This window comes from Hyaena hyaena, unplaced genomic scaffold (assembly GCF_003009895.1).
Source record: "Hyaena hyaena isolate Hyena2069 unplaced genomic scaffold, ASM300989v1 scaffold_4, whole genome shotgun sequence".
In the NCBI taxonomy this organism is placed as follows: Eukaryota; Metazoa; Chordata; class Mammalia; order Carnivora; family Hyaenidae; genus Hyaena; species Hyaena hyaena.
Window position 1 is genome coordinate 2438962 of NW_024080636.1, and position 24499 is coordinate 2463460.

The following is a 24499-nucleotide window of genomic DNA, read 5'->3' on the forward strand; positions in this document are numbered from 1 at the left end:
CCCGCCCCTCCCGCGCGGCGCAAACATGGCGGCGGCTGGCACCGGCCGGTGAGGCGGTACACGGGAGGGGGCTGTCGGGTGTCATGGGCGGTGGCGGCGGCACCGCCCCCGCGTCTCCCTGAGCGGGACGGAAGGGGGGCCTCCGCGCCGAGCTGGGCGATGGACGAGAGCGGCGAGCTGGGAGGTCTGGAGACCATGGAGACGCTCACAGAGCTGGGCGACGAGCTGACCCTGGGGGACATCGACGGTGAGTGGTAGGTGGGTGGGTGGGAGTGCGGGGGCGCGCGGGGAGGAAGGGGTTACGGCAGCGCGCGGGCGCGCCTGCGCCCACCCCCCTCAGCCCTGGCTCGCGCGGGAAGAATCGGCACGCGCGGTCTGCCCGGCGGAACCCAACCGTTCGGAGCGCTGCGGGTTTGGGTCCCCACCCGGCCCCTCGGTTCTGCGGTGCCGCGTGTCCGGAAGCGGAGCGGGGGTCGTGGGGCCGGGAGCGTGTAGCTGGGGGCGTCGCGAGCGCCCAGCGGGAGCGGCCGGAGGAGAGCGCGCGGCCGCCGCCTCCCTCGCGCACCTACACGCGCCGCGCGAGGTCCCGCACTCCAGTCGCCCGCAGCTCGGCGTCGCACCTGTCACTCCCCGCCCGGCCGCGGGGGCGGCTTTGGGATTACCGAAACAGGGTCCTCAGGTTCCGCGCTCTCATCTCTGGTCCCCCCAGGGCGTGACCCGCTGCCAGGTCTCCTGGCGCTCTGGGAAACTTTGGGCAGGGAGCGCCTGCGGAAGCAAGTTGCTGATGAAGCGAGCGGTGGCGGCAGAGTATGGACGCTTCTCTCCCGCGTGGAGACTCGGGCGCTCCTGCTATCGCGCTGCAAAGGGAATTGGGCAGCAAGAATTTTGAGCTGTGGCCCTTCGGGGACAGGCGGGGGAGCGGGTAGGGTAGCCTTTGTTCAGGCGACCTTAACAGCGGAGTGGAAGAGCTGGTTGGAGCCCAGGGATTCTCTCTTGCAATGCTCTCATTTTGTGACCATGGAAATCCAAAGTTTGGAGAGGGTCGTTACTTGCCCAAGGTCCACCAGCAAGAGAGCCCAGTTCCTGGGCAAAGTGTCGGTGTCTCTATAGCAGACTTTCACCTGACTCTTGGGGTTGAGGAGGCCAATAAATAGGTTAATGACCACAATAATAACTCTCAATATTTGGGCCCTCTTGTTAGTCCCCAAATTCTTTACATTGTTTCACTTATTCCCCACTACAATCCCATGGGAGACTGAGGTCAGATGTTTACTTGTCCAAGGTCACTCACCTTAAATTGTCCAGAACCCATGGTCGTAAGCAGTAACGAAACTGCATTGTGCTCATGAGTTTATAAAGTGCTATCAGGTCCAGGATTTCACTACAGTCTTGCAGGCAGGAAAGGCGGCTCCATCCCTATTATACAGATGAAGAAACTGAGGCAGCAGAAGATTCTCTTCTAGGAGAAGAGATAAGTGGCAGCGGCTCATTGAAAAGAATGTTTCCCATTTTGCGTCTGTAACGTTTAACTCCTTGGCTTGTCCTTGCCTTCTGTTATTGATCATCCTGGCAGTGAGCTAAGACCCTTAATGGAAGCCCCAAGTCTTGCCACAGATTTTTTTCCACTAAGTGCTGGAGATGTGTTAACACATAGAGGAGAGAGATTCTTGAACTCAAGAAGGGCAGCTAACATGCTTTGAGCATTTATGTGCCAGGCACTGTGTTAAGCACTCATACACATTAATGTTCTCAATCCTTAACAACAGCTTCAATAGATAGAGACATCTGTTCTACTACTCTCATCCCCTTTCACAGATCCTGAAACACAGGCTCAAGGTGGTTCATTAACTTACCCAAGGTTACCCACCCAGTAAGAAGTATGCCTAAGGCTGCCTACCAACAAGCTTACATGAAGAAATTCATGTGCATTTTGCCTTCTCATTCCATAACCAGTTCCTGTTTCTCTAATTTGTAACGTGTTAATTATCTAGTAGTCAGGTATTAACCTTGGCCCCCTAGATTTCTGAGTAAAATATGCATTCTAGAAACTACTGCAGTGGTTCAGTGGCTTCACAGGTCCCCATACCAGATTAGGGGACCTAAGTGGCTCCCTGTCTCCAGTTGCTCAACAAGTATTCAAGTGTCAGCTGTGGTTTCTGAGCGGTAGGGAACGTGAAAGTTAGGAAAGAGAATTTATATTGCCTCATGGAGCCTAAGATGAATAACAATAAAAGTGTAATGCTAAGTATAGAATAGCTTATAGTTACTCTGAGTAATAAGTGAAAGTCAGCATTGAGGAAGCTTGGTCAAGGCTGGCATACCAGGAAGACCGCTCCAAGGAGGTGGCCTTTGACCAGGGTCTTGGAGCTCAAGAAGGCTTGGGCAGGCTGAAGGCCAGTGGTCTGCAGTTACAAAAATTCCTGAATTCTTATGCATCCATTCCCCCTCCAGAAGGTCAGGTCCATGAGGGCCAGGTCCTTCTGTTTCCTTCATGCTGTATTCCTAGCACTTAGAACCAAGTATTTGTGAAATGCCTGAATGAATCTAATGACCTTGGTCTGGGCAGAATTCTACGTTGTTGAATCTTGGAGTTGGGTTAGATCAGGGGTAACCTGCCCAGTTGTTTCTAGAGCCAGTCAGGTAAGGAAGAGACCATGAGAATGAATAAATATACTTTGTGCGTGTGTTGGGGGATGGTGTGCAGTTTGCACATCTTGCAACCTGGGGATTTCATATCTGGCCCAGGAAGACCAGTTGGGCAAGATCCTTCCCTGGGCAACCTCATCTGTGCTATAATCTGTGAGTGCCCTTCAAGGATGTGAGTCCATGGAGGCCGCATCCATTCATTTATTCAGCACATGTCTTGAGTGGCTACTAAGTACCCCTGTGATGGACAGGGTGTTGAGGATAGCTTTGAACAAGACATCCACATTCTCCTCCCTCTCAGAGAAGGAATTCTGGAGGGAGGAAACACAAGAGGAACAAATAACTTAAAATGAACACTTCTGGCAGAACGCATGAAGAAAATAATATGGGCCCATGTTAATATAGAATGACTAGGGCAGACTAATTTAGACTAATTTAGGTGAGGGAGGCCTCTTGGAAAAGGAATCTGCCGTCTCTTTTTCAAGAGGTACCCACGTCAGGATTTTTATGTGAAACGGCCACATTTTTAAGTGTTGGCTCAAAGTGTAGGCCCAACAAAGCATGGTGTCTCAGTTGGTCTCCAGGGGCTCGTTCCCCTGAAGGATGCTCTGGTGTCCCAGGCCTCCGGTCCTCTGATGATAGAGTCTAGGGCACTTTCTTTTATGGTGGGTGACTGCATTATGAGAAGTGCCTCACGTCCTGTGATAAACCTGCCCTTCTGCAAAGGCAGAGAGGGGAGATATTTTTCCACTGGGCTCAGGAAGGGCGCAATGACAGAGGTGTCCTTCCCCTAAGACCCAAAAGGATCGGTGGCAGAATCATGACAAGCACATGGCCAAGGAGGTGGCAGAATCATGACAAGCACATGGCCAAGGAGGATCGAGCTGCTTTAGAGATCAAAGATTACTAGTGAGTTCTTGGACCCACGTGGTATGTGTAAGGCAACGGTAGAAGATAAGGTCTGAAAGGTGGGTTGGAGCCAGACTGGGGGGGTTCTTCATACCTGATGTGCATATTTGATGGAATGTCGAGGGGGACCTGCTCAGGATTTTTAACTAGGGAAATGATGCATCAGTCACGGGTTTCAGGAGACTTCAACTGTGGTGATGGGCAAGGAAGATTAGAGTCAGGGAGCCCAGTTTAGGAGGGAACTGCAGCTATCTGGGTGTGAGGTGATAATACTAAGAGGGTGATGGGGTCTCTATAGGAAGTGGCCATCATGCAAGATGGTGGACATAGCAGGCTGGGGCCTCAGTGGAGACCTTGCCCTGAAGGCAGAGTAGAGGTGGAATTCTATGATCCTATCAAGACTTTGACCCTCGGGCATTGGGAGAGTTCTGAAGCGGGAAGAGCTGGTTTTGGGAGATGATAAACATTTGTCTTAAGTGTAGAGCAGTTGAGGTGCTGGTGGGCGGGAGGGGGTGGTCTTCCACTGGGAAGTCAGGCCAGTTACTCAGGAAAAGGTCACAACTGGGGATGGAGATTGAAGAGTAGTCACTGGAGTTGAGGCTAGAGGTGAGAGAAGATAGAACTGGGAAGTCAGATCAGGTGGGGAAAGTGTAATAGAAAACTGAAGGAACGTGAACTTTTCAAAGAGTGGCTAGTAGATGCCGGAGATCCTGCTGCAGAGGACAGCAGGGATGACAAGGCCATGAAAGGAGCCATGGGATTTGACTGCTAGGAGATCGGCCTTTGACAGAGCAGTCAGATGAAGGGGTCCAAGTCTAGATAAGCCAGAAAGAGGTCGGGAGTGAGTAGATGATGGCAAGTAGAGGCAGCTGTTTTCTTTGGAGAAGGCTCAAGAAACTTTTCAATGAGCTAATTTCCTTTCTGTCCTTGAGGATTGGACTGTTCTGAACACTTCACAGAAATGGAACATGTGGTCTCCTTCCCTTAGCCTGACGTTGAGGTTCATCTGTGTTGCAGCAGAGCGTTCTCTTGTGTGGAGATACACATCGTGTTTTATTTATCCATTCATCAGTTGACCGATATTTAGGGTGTTTCTACTTTTCAGCTTTTATAAATGAAGCTGCTGTGAACATTTGTGTGCAACTGTTTGGACGTAGGCTTTCGTTTCTCTTGTATAGGTCCTCTCCTTTTTTTTTTTTTTTAACATTTATTCTTTGAGAGACAGTGAGCAAGAGTGTGAGAGTAAGAACATGAGTGGGGGAGGGGCAGAGAGAGAGAGAGAGAAGGAGACACAGAAACTGAAGCAGGCTCCAGGCTCTGAGCTGTCAGCACAGAGCCCGACGTGGGACTCGAACCCACGAACCTTGTGATCATGCCCTGAGCCAAAGTCAGACACTTAACCGACTGAGCCACTCAGGTGCCCCAGTCCTCTGCGTTGTTTGTTGCTGTTTGTATTTTCCCTAGGCCCTGTAATAGCACTGGTTATTCACTTGCTCACTTTCCATGTTCTTGCAATGAATTCTGCCCTAGTTCTTGTGACAGAAACTCTCAGTACAAAGTTAGTTCCTTTTATCCCCTGTCCTCTATTTGCCCCACCTGACGTCTGTCTGGCTCTGCTGTCGGGCACTTATCCTGGGATTACCTTAGCCATCTCCCTGGGGAGTGATCATTGAAGCCACTGTCCCTAGGTGGTCCACGTCTATGGGGAGCTTGGAGTGGCCAAGCCGGTGAGCCAGGGGCGGGTGTGGCAGGGCGTGGCCGGCACCGCGCTGGGAGGTGCGAGTTGCGGAAACCTTGCACGTTTCTCTCTGGTGAGTCATTCTGGGGGAAAACTGCTCGGTGAGGCGAAGCACAGATGTACGTTCTACCCCATGTGTGGCTTTTTCAAGAAGAAACTTTGCTCTGACACTTGAGTATACATCACCGTGGCTCACGTCTGGGGTGAAAGTGCTGCTGTTGCTCACAGCTTATTTATTGTTTACCCGTTTTTAGCTTCTGATCCCGTTCCGTTTCCTGGGACAAAGTTTTTGGGGGTCGCTTGGACCACTGAACCAGCCTCCTTGGGTCTCTCCTCCCTCCCCGGTGTGTTTGGCTTTGCCCTTGACAAACGTTGCCCTGCACTCACACCCAGGCCTTTGGCCTAATGGTCACGAACAGTCTATTCTGTCCTTCTCCCACTCAGCTCATGTGTTCGTATTTTTTAAAAAATACATTTTTGTATTTGTCTCCGCTGGATCTTTTCTCTCCTGCATTTCATAATTTAAAAGGTTCTTAAACCACTTTATTCAAAGGAGCACTTTCTGATGATCAGATAGTCTGTATCCCCTGGATGCTGCCTGAGCTTGATTAATGGGTGCCTGAATTGTTACAACATCCTCACTGACAGGTTGCTAGATGTTGAAACAGTTGAGCTTTAATAGCTGGGTGATGCAGCATAACCTGCCCCCCCGTCCCCCCCAGCACAGACAGGCCCTTGCGTATCCATGTCCCTGCAGAACATAAACACTCTTGGCTCGAACATACATGAGCAAGTCACTCTGGAGTCAGTTCCCTGGTGTGTATTTCCCAGAGAGCACTCCGCGCAGGGAGGGTGGCGGCCCCTTCACCCTGGCAGCCGTAGCCCTTCCAGGTTTTAAACTCTCCGTTCGCTGTCCATTACTGTGATTACTGTGGTGATTGGGGCTTAACCACTTGGAAAATATTTTTAGTTTTTCGAAAAGGGCAGTACATTCCTATGGCGAAATTTAAAAATGTGAGAGAGGACTGTGAAGTCATGTCCCAGCCCTGCTGGCATTTGCTTAGCGCCCACCAGCCCCGCCTCCTCTCAAGTAATTCATTCTGTAGTTTCTTTACCTTCTTCAGAACTTCCTTATGTGCAAATATAAGCAGATAAGCATGGCTTTTTTTTTTTAACTTTTTTTAAATGTTTTATTTATTTCTGAGAGAGAGACAGCGTGAACAGGGGAGGGTCAGAGAGAGAGGGACACACAGAATCCAAAACAGGCTCCAGGCTCTGAGCTGGCTGTCAGCACAGAGCCCGACGCGGGGCTCGAACCCACGAACCATAGAGATCATGACCTGAGCCAAAGTCAGATGCTCAACCAACTGAGCCACCCAGGTGCCCCAGCATGGCTTTTAATATTTGCTCCCCTTTTTATCTCTACACAGATAGGGAGCATGCTACAAGCTTTGTTCTTCTGCACCTTGCCTTTGTTTTTGTTTGTTTTACTTAACTATGTATATCAGAGATCTTTCCTGCTGCATGGTTTTCCATTGCATACATGTACTGCTGTGCCTTCATTCATCCAGCCCTTTTCTGATGGACATTTGAGGGTGCTTCCGGTCCTACTATTAAAGACACCGCTGTGGTGACTAGCTTGTAAATTCATCATTGCACACGCGTGCAGGTGTACGTGCGGGGTAAAGGACCAGAAGTGGGATTGCTGGGTCATAGTGGGGCTGGTGATGATCTACATCACAGATGCCACAAGAATCAAATGATAGAAAACTTATAAATGGAAGGGGCAGGAACTAACATTCTGTTCTGGCTCCACACGTTTGTGGTTTTGAGAGATCCTGTGAAACCACCATGCACAGAGGATGTGCCAATTTACGCCACCATCCGTGTGTAGGAGAGAGCCTTTTGCCCGTCAACTTCCCGGCAGAGTCTAGGACTCTGGTCCCTTTATTCTGACTGTCTTTGTACATGCGTGCTGTTTAGAGCTCACGCCACCCTAGCCCCACCCCGAGCCCCCAATATACAGACCCCTCTGGCCTGGCCTCCCGGTGCCTCACTTTCCTATATTTAGAACCACTGGACAGTGAGTAGTGACCAGCTTTCTGAACGATCCCTTCCTATGCCTCAGATGGTCCCTTCGCTTGCCCGGGACCCCCGTGGTTGGGACTGGCCATCACCTCTGCCACTTCAATTTGGTTTGCTTGCTCTCTTTACTTAAAATTGCTCCTTTTTTAAAAAAAAATTCTTTTTAATGTTTATTTATTTTTGAGACAGAGCACGAGCAGGGGAGGGGCAGAGAGAAAGGAAGACACAGAATCTGAAACAGGCGCTAAGCTGTCAGCACAGAGCCCAATGCAGGGCTCGAACCCACCAACCGTGAGATCATGTCCTGAGCTGAAGTTGGACGCTTAATTGACTGAGCCACCCAAGCGTCCCTAAAATTTCTCCTTAACATAGAGCAGTTCCTACTTTCAGCTCTCTGCTTTGGGGGACTTGAAAACTAGTTTCTTGTTTTACATGGTTCTGTTGGGACTTTCTTCTCTGCCTGTGCTGTCTTTCATGTAGTTTCTTGGCAGCAGCCCTTGCTGCCCCAAAATTTCAGTGCGTCCTCTCTGAAAAAATTTTGGGGGCTTTCCGTCACTGTAAGTGGTGTTCTGGAAGTTGCTTCCTTTCACCATAATTCTCTTAGGACTACTTTTCACCCAAATCGACAGGCATTTTAGGGAGTGCCCTTTGTTAAGAATAGTTCAGTCCTCATGATACTTCAAATACCTTCATTTGAACTTTAGGTTATTGGTGTTCCCTAGGAGAATATGATTCATCTTTTGCTTTGTTAGTTATTGACTGTGCCTGCAGTTACCTCTACTTTTCCATCCGTCACCAGGTTTTGAAATCACTGTGTCTGCAGCACCAGCTGTGGGCCCAGCAGCGTCAGGCCTGCAGTTCCGACCTTTACTTAGGGCCTGTGTGGAACTGGGCTTTGGATGCCACACTGGCAGGGTAAGCGAGGACCCTGCCCTCACACAGTGCGTATGGCCCTTTACCCATGTTGTCTCCTAAAACGTTGCTTTTAATCCTGTCTCCTGATTCTGTGGCCTGTACAGTTGAGAAACCGGGGCCCAGATCACACAACTGGTAAGGGGTAGAAAGGTGACCTCAGTCCAGACAGGCCTAACTCCCAAAACCCGTGTATCTTTCGCCAGCCCCATCTCTTGTCTGATGTAAATGGGCTTCCAAGCTGCAAACATGAGATGGTGTGGTGGGCTAGCGCCAGAGAGACCCGGGAGCCTCTGCTCAGAAGCACACTTAGTGACCCGTATTTACCAAGAGGGGTCTGCTCTGTGCTGGCGCTTCAAGTGACCTCCCCCGCGTCCTGCGACAGTTCTCTGAGCCTTGTCCCTGCTGTGTGGTGAGGACCAGGGACATCTATATCACAGGTACTACAAGAATCAAGTGAGCCAAAGCACATAAAGGGAAGAAGGCAGGAACTGACAAGCTGTTTTGATTCTATCTGAGAATGAATAAGGAAGTTCACTTTGCAAGTTGACTCTTAGGACCAAAGGGCCTTTTTATAGAATACGGTGTTTTTTTCTTTCGTAAGGGCTCTTGTAGGTGGGGTGGGCGGGACACAAAGGACTAGTCACAGAGTACAGAGTAAAGTGTTCCATTTCTTTTTTTTTTTTTTTTTAAATGTTTTATTTATTTCTAGGAGAGAGAGAGAGACAGCGTGAGCAGGGGAGGGTCAGAGAGAGAGGGAGTCACAGACTGAAACAGGCTCCAGGCTCTGAGCTGGCAGTCAGCACAGAGCCCGACGCGGGGCTCGAGCCCACGAACCGCGAGATCATGACCCGAGCGAAAGTCAGACGCTTAACCAACTAAGCCACCCGGGCGCCCCTAAAGTGTTCCATTTCTGAAGCACAGGACTCAAGGGTTAAACTTGGTTGACTTGATGGAATTTTTTTTTAAGAGTAGCCGGCTCCCAGAGCCTGGGCCTCCAGGTAAGGCTCCCTTGGGAACCTCTGTTTAGAAACTAATCCTAAACCATTGACCGGTTTGGAAACTGGAAAAGCAGAACTCTTTCTGAATTACTTAGGCCTCTGGAATTGCTAATGAACATGTGTCTAAATGTCTTATAATCTGGCCTCTGGATCTGGCCTGTGAAACTGGTCTGTTGGGTTCAGAGTCTGGTTTGGACCAGTGATGAAATTCCGACGGCTGAGCCAGATGCAGAGCCACCTTGTGAAACTGGCCCTCACTGTTCCACAGCAACAGGGAAGTCATGCTTCTTGCTAAGTGTGAAATTGATGGTGAAGCCTTACACTTTTACTAAAGTCCTACTGATACATTTGTCTAACAGTGCTGTGAGGTCAATGCTTCATTTTTCTTCCCATTTTGCAGATGAGACATTGCGACATAAAACAATTTGCCCAAGATTTCCCATGCTGATGGAGTCGGGAGTTGAATTTGGGCCTCCTAACATGGGATCCCATATACTTTTCTGCCCTGTGGGAATGCGGTGGGATGTGTCCTGACTCTGGAAACCTGTCACTATAAGTGGTGACCCTTCTGGGCAGAAGTTATTTTAAAAATGTTTAATATAATTTTTAAAATGTGTTTGAACCAATTCAGCATGGGTGAGTATCTATTATATTCCCAGCACAGTGTTAGAGCTCTTTAGGGTGTTGGAGGTGAGTGGAACAGTCCCCACCTTCAGGGAGCTGACATCTAAATAACGAGACATTATACGAAGTGAAATGCGACAGAGGCCATGACAGAGACTCCAACTCCAAGTAGTTCAGTGAGCACTAAGGAAGGGAATCAGCAGTGTCTTCAACAGGGACTTTGGCATTTGAGCTGAGATGTGAGGGAAGAAAGAACAGAACTTTATAAGAAGGGAAAAGTATCAGGATGTTCTTTTTGGTAGAGCTGGACCAAACTTGGGAATCATTTGGCCTGTTCTGGGAACACGTGATTTATTGTGGGATCAAGGTTCTCAACCTGCAATGTGTCTAAGAGCCCACCAGGGTGCACTCCCTAAGATCTTGAGTGTGGGAAGTCTGGGATGGCGTCTGGGGGAGGGGGACACCTAACTAGTGGAAGGGTGGATCCGAGGAATTCTCTGTGGAGCACCTTGTAAGCGGAGGTCTTAACGGCTGAATAAAGGGGCAGGAGAGAGGAGTCATATTCTAGGCTGAGGGAACAGCCCTTTGGAAAGGCAGTTGAGTGTGTGGGCCATTTACAGACTACAATCTTGATAACTATCAGTTTGTTATCTTTCTCAAACACAGTTTTGCTCAGGTCCCTCCCTCCTGGGCTTCAGTGTGTCGGTCAGGAGGCTGGGTGGGGAGCAGCAGACACTGCCTCTGGCCTGAACAGAAAAGGAGTTTGTTGGAAGGACAGTGGTGACCGACTGACCAGCAAAGCTGCAGCGCCTGACTTGGAGAAGGGGCCTGAACCAAGGGAGGCTCCGGAGCAGAGCTCAGCTAAGGATGGTCCAGGGCACCTGGGTCAGATCCTCCCCTCACCGCAGTGAGGCCCGACAGGTTGTCGCTCTCGTGGGTCACCCCCACAAGAGTCACGCTCCCGGTGGGGGTGTGCATGAATCAGGGCTGACTGGAGGGAAGCCTCACCGCCCACCAGCACCGCTCATGGGGGTTCTCTGAAAGGAAGAGCAGGGTGCCGATGGGAGCGTCGGGTCGAATGATGGACAAACAACGAAAGGCGCAAGCGTCCACTACGTTTTCTGTGCCTCTCCTTGCCTCCAAAGTAAGAGCCAACGCCTTGTGGCACCACCCCGGCCTTTTACAGCATGACTGGGAGCCGCTCCACTCTGTTCCATGCCTGCTCCTCTTCAGCAGCTCGAAGGGCATCTCCTGGGGTGGGGGGGGGGGAGGTTGCTCAGCCTGTTTCCTTTGTCTGCTGTGACCTTCCTTCTCTCTTAACTCCAAAAACTCTTCTTCCACTGCCTGCCAGAGGCTCAGTATTTCCTCTACTCTTATCAGTCCTTCCTCTGCTCTCCGACAGCCTTTTCTTTCCTTTTTCTTTTTAACGTCTTTTTTATTTTTTTTAAAGTAGGTTCCACACCCAACGTTGGGGTCTGAACTCACGACCCTGAGAAAAAGAGTCAGATGCTCCACCAACTGAGCCAGCCCCCTCCAACAGCCCTTTCTTTGTGAAGCACTCTGTTCTCGCCCGTGTCACAGTGGGTGGGGGTTGGTGGGGTTTCCCTATCTTTTCCCTTTGAGATAGGAAGGTTGGAGGGGGATGCGCCTGGGTGGCTCAGTTGGTTAAGCATCCGACTTCGGCTCAGGTCATGATCTCACATTCACGGGTCCGAGCCCCGTGTTGGGGCTGTGTGCTGACAGCTCAGAGCCTGGAGCCTGTTTCAGATTCTGTATTTCCCTCTCTCTCTGACCCTCCCCTGCTCACGCTCACTCTCTCTCTCTCTCTCAGAAATAAATAAAACATTTTTAAAAAATTTAAAAAAAAAGAGAGAGATGAGAAGGTGGGAAGGGAGCCACGCCCCTTGGGAATCCTTGCCCTGGGCTTCCTCCACCTCCCAGCAACATAGTACCCAGTATCTGTGGGTGCTGGGTGGGTGCTTATAGCACGACTTACTAATCTGCTTTGCAATTTTTGTTTTGTCCCTAGTCTTAGGGGAGTGAGTGGAAGGGTGGGATGGTGGGCCATTGGGGTCTTTCACCTTTGCCTGACTGGTTTTAGGACTGAACAAGGTTGAGATCCCCTGGCGTGGAGGCTCTGTCCCCAGGAGGGTCAGGAGAGTGGTTCAGCTTGCACCTGCCTTTGTTGACACTCGGTTGGTTACCTGGCACCGTGACATGCGATGCCCTTGTCTTCTAGAACAGGACAGTGCAGGATTGGTTCTGCAGTCTCGCTCTCCATGTCTTGCTCACCTTTCAGTCTTGTTCCAGGAGAGTGAAAGAGCAGCGTGGTGCAGGGCGGGAGCAGGTGAAGACGGGAAATACAGAAAGACCTGAGATGACACTCCTGCCCTTCCCGAGTGGGAGGTATGGGCTCTCATTCGTGAGCGAGGCACTTAATGAGCATCTGCCCGATGCCAGGGTCTGTTTGGTAACATCCATTCAACCAGTAATGGAGCCAAAGCAAGTGTACAGTGTGGTGGCTAAGACCTGACCGCAAAATCCAGCTCCACTACCTGCTGACGGGGTGACATAGGACAAGTTCCTTAACCTCACTGTACCTCATTTTCCTCGTCTGTGTAGTGGAGGTGATAATGGTATCTGCCTCAGAGTGTTGTGAGATTAAATGAGGAAACTATGCAAAGTGCTGAACGCCATCGCTGACGCACACTAAGAGCTTAGTAGGTGTTAACAATTAGTGTACTGGTTGTGTTATGGCTACTACTGATTGCCTCAAGTTCTTTCTTCTTAGTTCTCAGAGTCTACTCCTGACCTGTTTCTAAGAGCAGACATTGCAAAGTCCTAAATGGAAAAAGAGGGACAGCCTTTCAAATGTGGGGTGCCAACAATCTGATGCCTCTAACTTGCCTCCAGTTGGATTCTCTGAGGACTGGGAGGCCTGGTTTCACCGGCTGGGACCCAGGGTGGGGCTTTTACATGGGTGGTGTGCCTGGACTGTTGAGTGCGGCAGTGTTGTGAGCCCTGGGCCACCTCGCGGGGTGTCCGCGAGGAAGGACATCCAGGGAGGGAGCCCCACGGTGTGGTTGTTGGGGCAGCTGCTGGTGCGGGGTACTTGCGAAAAGAGCACAGGCTCGGGAAGAGGTCACTGCCGCGCACTTGCCCACCTGCCTAAGGCTGTGTGCACGTCACCCCCAATTTGGACTTGGGCTTGTTTCTTCCTGTGTAACCACCACCGTCACTTTTCAAGAACTTGTGTGCTGGGCACTGTTCTAAAGTACTTTACATGCACTGACTCTTTTTTAAAAGAGTTTTTAAAAGAGTACTTGAAACTACCACTTCACAGGGTGATTTGAAGATTATATACCACAGTACATGTGAAAGTGCCAGCAAGGTGTTAAAGGCAAAAACAACTAGGAGACAGTGCTAATGAGGTGCTTTTGCAGTTAAGAAAAAAAAAATGTTTAAACTTTGCATATAAATATATACTCACACACAAACAGATAAATAGCAGTAAAAGTCAACAACAAAGCCTTTTTAAACAACATGCTCTACAGCTTCTTTATCTTAACACTTGGTGCCTGACCCTGGCAGATGTTTGCACAGGGTTTCCGCTGTCAGAACATGTGCCTCCTGGGGCATCTGGGTGCTTTCTCTCTCCCCGCCTCCCTCCCTCTACCCCTTGCTCACTCACTCTCAAAAAAAATAAGAAGAATAAAAATTAAAAAATCAATACTCAGAGAATCAAATACTCTTTATGTTCTGGATATATGGATAGGAATATATATATATAATGTGTATGTGTAAGAGTTTGGATTATTCCCATATCTACAAGAAAATGAGCCTCAGAGAGATTTTTTTTCCCCCAAAGTCAGCACAGCAGTTACATTGACAGATTCATGGTCTGGTTTTGCTATTCGATAGCCAGATCTTCTTCATTCAGTACTCTTTGAACTTACGCTTGGGAATCCCTTTTCTCTTCGGCCTTCTAGTTAGTTCTTGGTTTAGCTTTTTGACATCCTGCTTTTTTCCCTTAATATGACTCCTTGCCACACTTCCTTCACACTGTCTCTAGGAGGTGGCCTGTTTCCCAGTGTGGACCATTTTTTAGAACCTCACATATAACCAGACCTTGTCTTTAATCAGTTTTCAGAAGATTGTCCTCATCAGTTGATGAAGTTATCCAAGATTTTGTTTCAGCTATTCTGCTATTATCCTCTCAAGTCAGAATTCAGCCTCGAGTTCGTGCTCAGAATGAACTTAAAGCGTTCAGGATGTTGGGGGGTTCTGGGGGGCCCAAGCCCCCTTGTACAAGCCAGTACGAGCAGCCGCTGACCCAGAGGGGTTTCCGAGAGCGCTGTTGGATAACTCACTGTTCCTTCCTTAATAAAGAGAAGGACCAAGTTCATCACCATGAGCTACCGAATAACCTGTCGTGATTTGACCCTGACTCCTGCCCAGCCCATGGCCCTGGCAGTTGCCCGTTCTCTTCAGCCCACTGTGCTAACTCTGTGGGTTCTGAGAAACCAGCCCTTGGCTTCTGAGATTCCCTGGGCCTCGAATCCCCTTTGTGTGCCCATCAGCCTTAGTCCAGCTCCCGCAAGAGGCCGTTCCACCAGCACCTTCCCCGTGTCGTCCTTGCTGCTGCGATTGTGAAGTTTTATTTTTTTTTTATCATCTCTCTAGGCCAGCGCACAGTGGGTGCTCAGCACATTTAACGTGGGTATGTAAAGTAGGATTTACATTTACATTTACATACCCATGTCACCAAAAGTAGAAGCTTTGCAGAAATAACAGATTTGTCCAGATTTCCCAGGATAACTTGAATTTCAGAAATATCTTGTCCCATTGTGAGGTGACATGTCCCTTCCAGTTTTGGTTCAGAAAGCGTAACTGCCATTTTTACGATTCCATGAAAGTTGCTTTGGGGAGCATTTCAGTGAATTGATGCCAGTTTTTTTTTTTTTTTTAACTGCCAGAATGGTTAGTACTTGGAGAAGTTTAGGAGAGTGGAAGATTTTGTCCATGTGCTTGTGAAGCGTAATCTATGAGAAAAGCATTAAAAAAATATAACTTTATGTAATGTGGCAAAATAAAATGTTTTGAATATTCAAAACCTACTGTGAGCTAACATATCATCAGCACATACCAGAGATTTGTTAACATTGTTAATGAGAATACCATCAGGACTACAAAGCTGGATCAAAAAGAGAATGTAAGAAACTGATACTTAACATAGTTTAGAAAGAAAAAAAGGATGCAGGAATAAGATTGCAAGTTTAGGTGCAGAACTGGTTAATGTCCTACAGGGAAATACAAACAAAGCCTTCAAGTTTATCTTTTTTATCAGAGAGAAATCATTTACCACTTAACAATTTTCTACAAATGAACATCTAACTTTACCTAACCCATGGTAAATAGAAGTGAAACGAGTTTGTTTCCACAGAGCATCGGATGACCTTCAGTAGTCACAGCGCATACTACTCCCTGTAGCATGACTTTAAAGGGACACTATATGTACATATATTGCCTTGTTTTCCAAGTTTCAGATCATTTTTCTTAACACATAAATCATAATTGGGTTCAAGAGCTCAAAGATGGCTGGATCCGAGGTAGAGAAGAGTACTTGTTGAAAGTCATTTAAGTGCTTTTGAAATGGAATTGTGGAATTCAGAAAGGAAGAGGGTGGTGAGGAACAGAAAAGGTGCGCTGTGGCAGTCACATTCTGGAATGATCTTCCCCCTCCCCCACAAAGGCATGTACAGATAAAAGGAGTGGGTATTTCCCCCCAGGTGGATGATGAGCAAAGGTGAGTGGGAAGGGAAATTCCTAGGAGTGGGAGGGAGCAGTTTGGCAGGAAGTTTTGAAGCTTGTGTTTAATAAGAGATTTGATTTGATTTGAAAGACTGTTGGACCAACAAGATACTCACAGAAGACAATTGTCACTGGGTAGGAGGCTGCAGTTGAGTATGGAAGTGAAGCGAGGAGAGAACTGTGACACCATGAAAAGAGGCTTGCCAGGAGCTCATAGTAAACTTAGGGTAGAGGGAAGAAGAAGAAAGAGCAGTTGAGTTGAAGGTGGTGCTGAAGATCACTGTCCTGGTTGAAACTGGGAGCTGGTTCAGGTCCCCTACTGGGTTGGACCAGAGAGTTCAGGGCTTGCCAGCTGGGACTCTCGGAGGCTGCCCTTAACATCCAGCTGGGCAGATAGGGGGAGAGAGGTAGGAGAGGAGTCCAGAAGACCATGTGAGAATGGCATTGGCTTCCCTTTGTGTTTTCTTTTTCTCTTAGTTTTCAAATGTTTTATTTTATTATGTAATATTTGATACATGCAGTGACACATTTCTGTGTGTTATGAAACACAGGCATTTAAGAACCCCCACCTCCCTGCCCAATTTTCTTTTGTGGCTTCTTTGCCAGTAAAAAGGGTTTACTCATCCCTCGCTTAAAATATAAGATGCCTGAGTCACTAGTTTGCCATCCTGTGTCATTCAGCCCTCCTCCAGACTCCGTGTCCGCCAGGAAGGTGACCCAGAATTGCCTTGAAGTGCATGATGCTGTCTCTGTGCTCTGAGCGGCTTAGCAAATGTGCCCCCTGGTGTTTGAAGTGATTTTAGGCACCAGTTACCTGTGATGTGTCCCTATGTTCCTTATATTCTTGCATTTCAGGGTTTCTGTGTTGATGGGTTTAGTCGACAGCCCAGTTCCTTAAGTGCTCTTCTGGGTGACCTGAATGGAGGTAACTAATGTTTCAGGTCCCGAGAACGCAGTGGTGATCACAGATAGCAAAATGGTGGAGGCAGGGAAAGTGATCTGTTGACCCTCAGGTGTGATACTGGTCTACATTTGATGTTATTTTGTTTTGTTTTCTTATTATCAGGAAAAAAAAAAAAAACATCCTAGGAGGGACAGTAGGGTCATCAGCTTGAAAGCAAGATACTTGTTTCTTAAGAAGCTCACAGTTGTGGATTAACTTTCGTGATACCCACCCTCCCGCTCACTGGTTGTGGTCCATCTGATTCCCAGCAGCCTACCAACATCACACACTATACTTACTTCTGTGTCCTTACGCTTGTTGGCCAGATCTAATGTGAAAGATTAATGAACAACACTACATGAAGAAAATTACGTGAATATCCTTACAATCTTTGGGATGAGGGACTTTTCAAGTGTAACACAAAAACCATGTCATTTCATTACACAGTAGTAGCATTTGTGGGCCACCTGGGTGGCTCAGTCGGCTAAGCGTCCAACTTTGGCTCAGGTCATGATCTTGCAGTTTGTGAGTTTGAGCCCCGCGTCAGGCACTGAGCTGACAGCTGACAGCTCAGAGCCTGGAGCTGCTTCAGATTCTGTGTCTCCCTCTCTCTCTGTCCCTCTCCCACTCGTGCTCTGCCTTCTTTCTCTCAAAAACAAATAATAAAACATTTTTAAAAATTTAAAAAAAAACAGTAGCATTTGTATACAGTCAGTTCTGCCATAATGCAACATAGCCCTTCCTTTAAAATCACTGCACTAACCAAAACCGTGTAATGTAAACCATAGGGCTTGTGGGGAAAATGAGATTCGGGTCACAACACTCAAAATCTTCAGAAGTGACCAAAAAAAAGAGAAAAATAAAAAGACTAAAAGCAAGGAAGGATTCTAAAAAAACAGCTCTGTTTTACCGATACTAAGTGGCTAAGAAGTACATAAATACCATAATAAATAGGGCCCCTTATTAAAGGTTTGCTTGTGGAAGTGGGCGTTGGAAGTTACAGTCCCTGAGTTACTACGAAGTGATGGACAGAGGGCTGTGTGCCATCTGATGGGAAGTTCTCATCCAGGTGTTTAATGGTTATGGTTCATGGCACATGCAGAGACCTGATGAAGCTGGTGGATGTCTGAGGTGTGTGCCTGTGCTCATTTTGTGTACTCCCATGTGGCATGTTTCAGCTGGGTATGTTTTTCCATTACCTACTGTTTCCGTCATGCATAAGGAAACACAAAATTCATGATGTGACCAAACTGTTCCCTAATATACCCAAATGCATTGGGACACATTCAAATCTTCAAAACAAAAGTCCAAGCAAAACTGTCAAAAAAAAAAAAAAAGCCACAAATAATATGCACTAATTAATACCAAGCATCAGGCTCTATGCCTGCTTTAGATTTTGTGCAGATTCTCTCAGCATCTGCATGAGGTGGGTATAATTTCAGCCCCAATATTATAGATGAGAAAACTGTGGCTCAGAGAAGTAAAACTTAGCCCAAGTTATAGCACTAGGGCATGATACCTTACTCATTATGCCATTATTTTTCCTCAAGAAATTTTAAAAAAAGTTAATGTCAACTCAACTTCAATAAAAGAAAAACTAGCAGTGTGCAAACAGTTGCAAATGTATAAGAAGGAACAAATATCCATCATCTATGAATTTTTTTCAAATCAGTACAAAGAGACAAATCGCCCAATGGAAAAGTGGGCAAAGGTCAAGAGCAGGCAATTTACGAAGAAAGAAATACAAATGGCCAATAAAATTGGCAGGGAGAAGTTCAGCCTCGTATAGTACTTCGTGCACCCTGACTGCTGTAGTTCTTTTCCCTGCTGTTTGAATGGCAGAAACAGTGGTGGGGAAATGCTGACAGAAGCATAGATTATTACAACTTTTCGAAAACACACATACCTTTCCTCTGATCCCAATTTCTAGAACTTTATCCCCCTGCCCTGTCAGATAAGTGGGACAAGAGTTTTTACAAGAGTTAATGCCAAAGAATTGAAAATAACCATTTGTCATCCCTAAGTGGTTAAATTCTTTTTTATTTTAATTTTAAAAAAATTTTAATATTTTATTTATTTTTGAGAGAGAGTGAGACAGCATGAGCAGGGGAGAGTTAGAGAGACAGATACAGAATCTGAAGCAGGCTCCAGGCTCTGAGCTAGCTGTCAGCACAGAGCCCTATGTGGGGCTCGAACCCACAAACCATGAGATCATGACCTGAGCCGAAGTTGGACGCTTAACTGACTAAGCCACCCAGGCGCCCCATAGGTGGTTAAATTCTCATGCATTGATACAATATATGACACGGTACAATGCTATGGGACTCTCACAAACCCTCATGTTCTATCCATCATGGTTGACACAATACTTTTAATATTTTATTAAGTGAAAAGATCAGGGTACAAAATAGCATCTTCAGTGTGATCCCATTTTTGTAAAACTGTTCACACACATGCATGCATGTACAGAAAGGACATATGAGAACATTGACAGTGGATGTCTCAGGGAGGTGGCATTGCTGGGTGATTTTTTTCTTCATTTAATTTTTTTCTGAATTTTTCGATAGTAAATGTTACTTTTACAATTTTATTCTATTTTTAATTTTTAAAGTTTATTTATATTGAGAGAGAGAGAGAGAGAAAGCACACGCACAAACGAGAAGGGCAGAGAGAAGGAGAGAAAGAATCCCAAGCAGGCTCCACATCATCAGCACAAAGCCCAATGTGGGGCTCAAACTCACAAGCCTGAAATCATAATGTGAGATGAGATCAAGGGTTCTACACTTAACCGGCTGTGCCACCCAGGCGTCCCACTTTTACAATTTCAAAAAAAAAAGAAAGTTACTTTAAAACATTATCTAACACAGGTGAATAATAAATACAAAATATAAGAATAAATGACCTACTTTGTAAAATTGTGCTCTCAGCACCTAACTGGGCTAAGTAGCAAATGGCCACTGAAGAATTGTTGACTGACTGCATTTTGGAGGCTACGTTACCTCATTGGGGTTTTAGGTTCTTTATTCCTGACCAGAGTTAATCTGCCCAGATTTCGGGTCACCTCACTCTCAGGTAGATGCTGCTGGCTGCTGGACAGAGTGATTTATGTTACCTTCAGGTTGCAAGCTCCGTAAAGTGCATGTGAACTTGGGGCATCTTTGGATGAGGCTCCAGAGTAGTTGCAATGCACAGGTGACAGCCACAGCCTCTGATTTTGGTCACCTGCTTTAAATTTTTTTTTTTTTAACATTTATTTATTATTGAGAAACAGAGACAGAGCTTGAGCACGGGAGGGGCAGAGAGAGGGGGAGACACAGAATCCGAAGCAGGCTCCAGGCTCTGAGCTGTCAGCATAGAGCTCGATGCAGGGCTTGAACCCACGAGTGGAGAGACCATGACCTGAACTGAAACGGGAAAGGCAACTATTGCGGATGCTCAACTGACGGAGCCACCCCGGCACCCCGGTTATTTGCTTTTAAAGGGACCAAAGCCCAGGTGTAGTTTCTTGGGGCCCAGGTTACTTTAATTAAGCAAACTTATCCCTTTAAGAAGCATCTAAAAAACAAATATGGAGGCTCCTGGGTGGATCATTTAGTTAAGTGTCCGACTCTTGACTTAGGCTCAGGTCCAGACCTCACAGTTTGTGAATCCAAGCCCCGTGTTAGGCTCTGTGCTGGTAGCACAGGGCTTGCATGGGATTCTCTCTCTCCCTCGGTCTTTCTGCCCCTCCCCTGCTCATACGCTAGCTCTCTCTCTTTCTCTCTCTCTTAAAAATAAATAAATAAACTTAAAAAAAATGGGGGTTTATCTGGATGGCTTAGTCAGTTAAGTGTGTGACTTCGGCTCAGGTCATGATCTCATGGTTCATGAGTTTGAGCCCCACATAGGGTCTCTGCTGTCAGTGCAGAGCCTTCTTCAGATCTTCTGTCCCCCCACCTCGCCCCTCCCCTGCTCTCTCTCTCAAAAAATAAATAAAACTTAAAAAAACTAAACTAAAACAATTGGACTGTGGCTTAGTCGGAGAGGGTAACCGCCAGGAGCATCCCTACCAGGTAAGCTACGGTTTGCAGGGCTGGCGGCTCCGAAGAGGCCCCAGTTGGCTGGCCCTCCACTCATCGTACGTGTTCTGGAACTTCATTTTTCAAAGCCCCATAAAACCTGTGCCTTCTCCAGGCCTCCATTTTCTGGGTTTCATGGCTCTCGGCGGAAATGAGAGCCTGTGTGATTGCAGCGCTCCAGCGATTAGAGCAGGGAACACGAGACATTAGGACGCTCCCACGGGGTACGGCTTGGAGCTTCAGTGCAAAACTGCACCCGGAGTGGGCCTCCTGTGCCGTGGTTCTCCAGGCCTCGTTCCGGCTGGCAGGGCCTCCCCGTCTCTGTCACTGCAGACCAGATGGGGTCTCGGGGAGGCCTGGTGTGCCCTGCTGGAGCGGGGGCTCAAGGAGCCTCTTCCCATTACTCCTTCCTTCAAACGCTTGGTCTTAACGGGCCCCTCTGCGCCACTCAACCCTGCGCCTATCTGCCTGGCTGCGGGTAACACCACTGGAGCTTGTCGTGTGTGGGTTGAAAAGAATTTATTTTTTTAAATTTAAGCAGTTGCGTCCCATCTGCCTACATACTCTTAACCTGCTTTGTAAACAAGCTTTGTGACCTTTGCAGGTTACTTCACTGTGCCAGCCCCTGCCTTTCTCCACGAAAGGCTTTGGAGAGCACTCATCCCAATGGGATCAGTGGAGCCGGGTGCCCAGGCAGGAGGGGCTCTGGAATGACCACTAATAGGGACCTTTGTAAAGGTGTGCCTTTTGCCAAGCACTTTGCACAAATTAGCTTTGTTAGTCCTCACAGAAAAGAAGCTGAATGAGGTTTTGTTTTGTGTTTTTTTTTTTTAATTTTTAATGTTTATTTTTGAGAGAAAGAGACAGAGTGCAAGCAGGGGAAGGGCAAAGAGAGAGGGAGACACAGAATCCAAAGCAGGCTCCAGGCTCTGAGCTGTCAGCACAGAGCCTGATGCGGGGCTCGAACCCACAAACCGTGAGATCATGACCTGAGCTGAAGTCGGATGCTTCACCAACTGAGCCACCCAGGCGCCCCTGGGGTGAGTATTCTTAAGGCAGCCTCTTGTGGTGAGGGAAGCAGGAATTAAGAGAGGTGACTTGTCCACGTTCACACAGCTGGGTAGGTGGCCTCCTGAGACCCATCTAGTACCAAAGCTTGTGCCCATCTACCAGACCTCTGGCCTCTCGTGCCTCGTGCTACCTTAGCTTTCCGTGGATGTGATGTTCTTTGGGCTCACAAAGCAGGCCTCTGTGTTGATTTCCCAGAGTTGGGATTTTATGGGAACTCTGGGAAGTTCAGCAGATTACTAGGTTTCTCTTAATCATTTTATTAAAATGCTTTTATAAATCTTGTGTTGTACTTGGAATGTGTCAGCACTAAATCGTGTTTTGTTTAAATCTTGTGCTGAGTTTAAGGACATTTTTTAGTTTGATTCATGTACGAGGAATTGGAATTGGTTAGTACCAGTTACAGTGTGGCAATGTGCCCATTTCTCCCTCCCACATACAGCAGGCTGAGTGTGGAGGGGCCACGGCAGAGTGCTGAGGTGTTGGTAAATAATACCGCTACATAGTTTATCTTACGAGATGCTGTTTTGGCAGCATCGAACTGCTAAGTATCAGTCCTACCTGGTCACCCTGGAAACCCCCAATAGCTTTCTGCTTGCCTAACATAAGATTCTTCGTAGCCCAGCCCCGCTACCTCCACATACGAGCGCGCGCACACACTGTTAAAGGCCTGGGAGGGCCTTGCTGGTGGACAGTTTGGGGGAAAAAAATGAAAAGAAGTGGTGCCTTTTTTTGGTTTGGGGAATTTTAGTGACTAAGTCGGAGCATCGTGTGGCCTTGAATGTTTAGAGAGGAGGGTGTACAGTTCAGGAACAAGCAGTAGCCACTTGGGAACATACTAGAAGGGGGAGGGGATGGAGAGTGTAAAGAACTGTAGGTCTGAAAATACCTGGGACAAAGCCGAGGCCCCAGACTTCTGATGGGGACCAGCCCATAGGGAGGAAGGAGTCATGAGAGATGACTTGTTAGCTATGGATTATCTTGGGTTTTGGGCAATTCTGAGGAGGATGGATTAGGAGAAGAGGCCCTGGAGGCAGGCTTGAGGCCCCTTGGGCTAGGAACGTAGGGGTCCCGAGTACTTAGAGCGTCATCTAGAAGGGGGCCGTGGCCTTCAGGTGGACACATCCCCTTGGTCTCACAGACTCCTTGCCCGGAGAGAAGGGACACAACCAGGGGAGGGCTGGGGTGGGCGCCCTAGAGCATGGAGCCCAGGGCTGGGGTTGCTCTGCCCTGACCTTCCGGTAGTGTGTGCGCTGTGGTACAGTGGCAGATCATGAAGCGGGGAGGCAGAGAACTGGTCCTAACCCTCACTGTGCCCTGATGAGCCATGGGACCTTGGCCAAGTTATTTCCCCGTTACGGACTTTGTATATGATCTTTCCATCCACTCCACCCCTAACGATCCATGACTTGGAGGCCATCAACTCCATCATCCCTGAGTGTTCCTGTGGGTACCAGCAGCGCCCAGGGCTGTCTGTATGTACCTTTCTTGGAGAGAAGGCCCAGAGCCCACCTGTGGTGAGGGGCGAGGGCAGCCTGGGGTGAGAGCCTGACTCCCGCCTTTCTGCTCTGCCACGGAGAACAGTGCAGAGACTGGAGGTGGCCTCACACCTGAGGCTACTGAGCCTCAAAGCCTTAGGACAGCCACTACCCACTTCCTGCCCCAGTGTCCCTAACTGTAAGATGAGACCAGCAATAACCTGCACAAGCAATGCTCACTTAGCACAGAGGCAGCTCCTGTTTGGCCTGAAACCATCAAGAAAGTTGGTAGAAAGGGCCTGGAGGTAGGGTGGGGAAAGAGAACATCAAAGAGATGAAGTCTTGCCCTGTTGTCTCCTGGTTTGCCTCCTAAGAGGGAGGAGAAGTTTCGACCCATTTTTGCAATGGTCATGGGAAAACCTTTTGATTTGCAGGCCTCCGTTTCTTAAGCAAATTTGATAGTTACTAGATATTTTGGGTGGTAATAGAATGACTCCTTCTTATTTATCCACAGAGATGCTGCAGTTTGTCAGCAATCAAGTTGGAGAGTTCCCTGACTTGTTCTCCGAGCAGCTGTGTGGCTCCTTCCCTGGCGGCGGGGGTGGCGGCAGCAGTGGAAGCAGCGGCAATGGTGGAGGCAGCGGGGGCGGCACCGCAGATCCCTCCCTGCAGCGGTCCTTCAGCCAGGTCCCTCTGCCTTCCTTCTCCCCCTCGGCCGCCTCCCCCCAGGCTCCAGCCTTGCAGGTCAAAGTCCCCCCCACCGCAGTTCCCACCCCCCCCAGGGCGACTCCAGTTCTTCAGCCCCGCCCCCAGCCCCAGCCCCAGCCTCCAGCTCAGCTGCAGCAGCAGACGGTGATGATCACCCCGACATTCAGCACAGCTCCCCAGACGAGGATCATCCAGCAGCCTTTGATATACCAGAACGCGGCTACCAGCTTTCAAGGTGATCAGAAGTCAGATGCCGTAGTGACTGGTTATTCAAAAGTGTGTGTGCCAGTTTGCAGACCCTTCTGAGGCAAATGGTTCTATCCTGTTTGGGGATGATAGAATCCATCAGTTTGGTCCTTGTTTGAAGGAATTTTGGGTAACAAGCAGGAAGGACAGTGGGTACGGGAACCGTTCACATTCTGCCTCTTTAGTTACCTTAACATCTATTGTGCCTGCTTCAAGGACGCTTGGTCGGAGAATCTAACAAGCATAGTAGACACAACCCCGGTAACTAGGGC

General features: G+C 48.2%; 1 protein-coding gene across 1 annotated transcript in view; it reads left to right on the forward strand.

Moving 5' to 3' along the window:
* Positions 1-24499, forward strand: part of SREBF2 (sterol regulatory element binding transcription factor 2) — a 56136-nt gene continuing 31637 nt past the window's right edge. Inside the window, exons 1-2 of the mRNA XM_039236739.1 lie at positions 1-247; positions 23788-24216. Coding sequence (XP_039092670.1) covers positions 160-247; positions 23788-24216 — 517 coding nt within the window. The 5' untranslated portion in view covers positions 1-159. The remainder of the gene's footprint in view (positions 248-23787; positions 24217-24499) is intronic.